Source organism: Oratosquilla oratoria, chromosome 19 (assembly GCF_046742065.1).
Source record: "Oratosquilla oratoria isolate Oo_2021 chromosome 19, ASM4674206v1, whole genome shotgun sequence".
NCBI lineage: Eukaryota > Metazoa > Arthropoda > Malacostraca > Stomatopoda > Squillidae > Oratosquilla > Oratosquilla oratoria.
Genome location: NC_134795.1, coordinates 34656457 through 34661456, shown reverse-complemented (window position 1 = coordinate 34661456; position 5000 = coordinate 34656457). Strand labels below are relative to the sequence as shown.

The 5000-nt window shown below is 36.5% G+C and overlaps 1 protein-coding gene across 3 annotated transcripts in view; it reads left to right on the top strand.

Moving 5' to 3' along the window:
• The first annotated feature begins 968 nt into the window (after positions 1-968).
• Positions 969-5000, top strand: part of LOC143035831 (organic cation transporter protein-like) — a 33928-nt gene continuing 29896 nt past the window's right edge. Inside the window, exons 1-2 of one of the 3 annotated variants that reach the window (XM_076202867.1) lie at positions 969-1311; positions 4275-4373. In XM_076202867.1, the coding sequence (XP_076058982.1) occupies positions 4292-4373 (82 nt within the window). In that variant the 5' untranslated portion in view covers positions 969-1311; positions 4275-4291. Of the gene's footprint in view, positions 1312-3298; positions 3348-4274; positions 4374-5000 lie in introns of those variants that run through there. The other 2 variants (XM_076202868.1, XM_076202866.1) reach the window with 2 other exon arrangements.

The following is a 5000-nucleotide window of genomic DNA, read 5'->3' as shown; positions in this document are numbered from 1 at the left end:
AAGTTAAATAACTTTATAGATGGGGATGATAGATGGTCATAGACATGGAACTGGCTAATGTAGGCCTTTTGGTCTCTTACAGTCTCCTTCATTCTTATGCCGGCCATACACTATCATGTACACCTGACAGGTACGCCTGAAAAGTTACGCCTGTCAGGTATGCCATGGATTCTCGAGAAGATGAGTTGTACTTTCTCTCCTTATTATCTCAGGCGACCTGACAACTGATCGAATTTTCATCAGTTGTCAGGTCGCCTGAGAGGCTAGTTTTTCCCGCCATACACTATCAGGTATACCTGACAGGCGTGACTGTTCAGGCGTACCTGTCAGGTGTACATGATAGTGTATGGCCGGCCTTATGTTCTTATGCGTATACGGTAATATCGTACGTCCGGCAGCGAAGCATACCCGTGAACATTGTGGGGTTAGGTTGGGGACGGTGAAGGAAGCTGGAGAAAAATACCGGAAATCTCTGCCATAATATGCACGTTGGAAACCTAGGGCACAAAAGGACAGAAACTTCTTCATATCAAAGACGAAATATCAGGAAGAGTAAATATGTCACTTCACAGCGAAGTTAAACACATTTTATTTTATTTTGGCTGTCGCCAAATTTTATTCAATACTGTGACCCACCCGCCTCCCCGATACGCACACGCACCATCATTAGGGACGTGAGTCAAATAATCATCGGTCAAAGTTATATCCACTAATATTATCTTTTCATAACTTTATTTTTGTATATACAAACTCTTTCTTCTTCTTCTTTTGAGGGATGATGGATGTCAAGGCCCTCTTGTTTTGATCTAGTATTTCATTTGCTTACCTTGCCTTGGCAAGAGCCCCATGTTGCTTTGCCAGTCACGTTTAAGGTATGAGGGCCACAACGAATTTAACTGGGTGCCATGCGCTGTTACAAGACCTTAGGCTCCTCCCACACCGTACATTATATATATATATATCACCAGAATCTCTTCATCTTCGTCAGTATCGCTGAGGATTTTCTCGTCTCACATCCTCATGAAATTGGAGAGGAGACCTAAAGAGTTGGTGGAGATTGTGCACTTCATCTAGAACTCAAGCTAGTTTTAGTGCTAGTTTTACTAGTAGTGATGATAGTAGTGTACCGCTAGTTTCTTTAGTGGTCATGATACTAGTTATACTATTGTCCACACATAGTACTGTGAGAGACTTGCATATCCTCCCACTGAACTGTGAACAAAGTCAACGCCTTTGACAAATGCAGTTGGACAATTTGGGGCCAAGGAACTGCGAAGCGAGTTTGAAACCATTGCTCCATAGTGACACCTGGTATTTTGATCTATTTATGTATTTATTCGTTCACTTAATCATCTATTCATTGATTCATTAATTTTTATTCTAATTATTCATATATTTTATTTTGTCTAATTTGCTGTTAATTTGTTTCAACTTATCTCTATCAATCAATTGATTAATTAAATAATTAATCAATTAGTTGATTAGTTGATTAATTTAATTGTTTATCAATCTATTCATTCAATTACTTATAGATTTATCTATTTATTTATGTTATTTATTTGTATTATCATTATTATCATTATTGCCATTATTATTGTTATTATTATTATTATTATTATTATTATTATTATTATTATTATTATTATTATTATTATTATTATTATTATTATTATTATTATTATTATTATTATTATTATTATTATTATTATTATTATTATTATTATTATTATTATTATCATTATCATTATCATTATTATCATTATTATTATTATTATCATTATTATTACTATTATCATTATTATCATTATTATTATTATATATTGTTATTATTATTATCATTATTATTATTATCATTATTACTATTATCATTGTTAATATTATAATTTTTTTTTTTAATCTGATCATAGCACTCAATGAAAGTGTCAGTGTGTTTACCCTCTGACACTTAAATGCGTATCGCGGGGCTCAGTTCTGACACGACAGACGAGCGAACGGGCGGCTGGTGCCAAAGGAACTACGCCCACACCCAAAGGGTATTTTCGTCTGACCGCAGTTCAAAACCAAGAAGAAGAAAGAAGCAAATCAAAATTTGACAAAGAGGAGAGGAGTCCCTTCGCGTCTCTTTCTTTTTCTTTTTTATTAACTTCTTTATTTGTTTATTATAATTTTTTCTAATCTCCTTCTCCCCCAGACCCTTTCTCTCCTCTTTGTATCTCCGAAGAAACTGCAGTCTCTCAAGCAGAAGAATTCCTGGAGACAGCGCCTCCAAATTCCTCCACCCTTCCTGAGGGTTTAACCCTGTGGACCGGCACTCGGTCCCCGAACTGGCTCTTGAATCTTGATGAAGAAATGTACAGATCGGGGCAGAGGCATCTTCCGTGCTTTCGGGTTCCTATGAAGGGAGACTATGTCGCTACAAATTCAGAAACCACTAAATATTAGTTGTCTCACGAATACCCATACTTATGGATTACTGTTCTTCTTTAGCCCTCTGGAGACGACTAACTCAAACGCTAATTTCTAAATTATATCACTAAACATCCACCCTGTGATCCACTAGTGTGTCCATGGTCCACAAGATGAGAACCACTGGTTTATCGGAGTTTCTATCCTAATGGATGATATTGCAATCCGTTGATCTATATTTTGTAACATAAAGCCCATATGAGGGTTCTTTGGCTGTTGGGAACATTTAGATTGCTGCGTCAGGAAATATCTATATTGTGTTATTTTTTATTTTTATTAATTTTTTTTTTTTCTTTTTTTTTTTTCTTTTTAGAGGGGTCATTGACGTATTGGTGTTTTATCACACTATATTGGATGTTTTATTAAGGGGCCAGATAAGAGAGTAGATAGTTGTTGCAAAGAGTTGTGCTAATCTGGCACTCCAGCAGAGTGCGAGATGTATCACAATGGCAAAAGCCGACAAGACTGTGAGAATAAACACCTTGTGAGATCGAAACCTTTATTGGTACTACGTTTCGCTTGTTACAGCTTTTTCAAGTACAGACATGACACACACTCTGAGCACATATAAGCCAACAGGGAAGGAACTGGGAGAGGTTATCAGGTAGGGTGGGTGGTAGGTGGAGGGGGAGGGGGGGAGGAGGGGGACGGGTGGGACTTGGTGGAGACAAAGGAGGACATTTAAGTGTGAGGTGGGAGTGTCCTCTTCTTAGACTTACCAGTGCCGTTTCAAAAAGTCGGTTACGTTGATGCGAGGAGAACTAAGAATTTGTGTGAAGTTTCACCTTAATGTGTCTGGAGTAGAGAAATGTAACTAGACGAGCGATCAGCAATAGTGTAGTGGACAATGATACTTAGAAATTCAGAAAGAGAGTATGAAGGTAAATTTCTCGAAACAGATCTTCTAAAATCCAATTGTTTTAAGAATGATGGTCTTTTAAATGGAAACAGAGAGATGTTCGGGTGAAACAAGATTCGGTTTCGATAAGATCACAATTCTATATGATTCATATTCGATTTTTTCATTCTATTAAATGACGTTTATCTAGTAACACCTGTAACTTCTGGCTACGATAACTAAGCTTTAGACACGGCTATCTTCTTTAGCCTTATCTGATCTAAGGATAGTCCCCTTGTACTGCTGATGTGCTTCATACAGACAGGTGTGAGGGTGGGGTAAAAAGAGGGAAAAAAAGAGAGAGAGAGAGAGGTTGTTTGGTCACAAACGTTTTTGGGTATACACAGCTATCCTCATATCTTAATCTCACCTAACTCCTCGCTGATTTTTCCTTCTACTACTCCTACCTCATAACTGCTGGATTTATTTAGTATTCTGCATTAGTCTTGGTGTGCCTTATGTACTGTATATACATTTATACATGGGATACATGCCAAACAAGGAGCTTGATGAAAGTCAGATAATAATGATAATCTTCCCGTGGAACGTGTCTAAGTTATTGAAGATTGAGAGGGGTTGCGTTGAATAGATGTTAGGATTGAAACACTTGAAATGTTGATTAGCGTTCTTTTGGGGTCTTCAGTATACTCAGTATCGTCTGGTCAGGGTTTAGATCCTAAGTCCCCTTTGTCTATATCATCTTTCCATGGCATTAATTTGAAGTCAAAAGTCTAAGCATCAAATGTTCTCTCGACTCAAGGTCATTTCACTCGAGTTGCAAGAAAGAAAGAAAAAAATATCAAACAGGAATAAGGACAACGGCAATTTGGTAGAGAATTCTAGTAGCCAACCGTGTGTACACTCGAGTCTCGAACAAAAAATTATTTACAATTTTTTTCTTCTTCTTCAGAAGGCGAAGAAGACGAGATGGTGGAACGGTTTGATGACCTTTTGGTCAGGATTGGGACAGGGCGATGGAATCTGTACTACTTCTTCTGCATGGGATTTTGTGAGTATTTGAATATATAGAAGTACATGGGTACACGAATATGAAAAATACAAAACCACAAGTATATGAATATATGAGTAGGTAATTATATTGGTGTATTAATGCATGAATATATGAATAAATGAGTAATGAGTGTATAACTATATGAGTAAATGAGTATATAAGCGTAAGTATATAAGTAGAAGACTGTATGAGTGTATGAGTACATGTGCATATATAAGTATATGAGTTCATCATAATATGAGTATATGAGTATATGAGTACATGAATAAATGGGTATGATAGTACGTGAGTATATGAATATATAAGTATGAGTATATGGATATGTATTATATGAATGCATGAGTGTATGAGTAGATGAGTAGATATACAAGTAGATAAGTAAATGAGTACGTGACTACATGAGTACATGATTATATAAGCATATAAGTACATGAGCATATAGGTATAAAGGTATAAATGTATATGAGTATATTGGTATTTGTGTATAGGAGTATTTGAATATGAAACTGAAATCCTCTGAGAGATAGTTGTTCTTTCGTTCGACAAAACGAGGACGACTTCGGGGGTCCTCCTCGAACTCGAAGACTCCCTAAAGAGTGAAGATGTCTTCTTCGGGTCATTTCA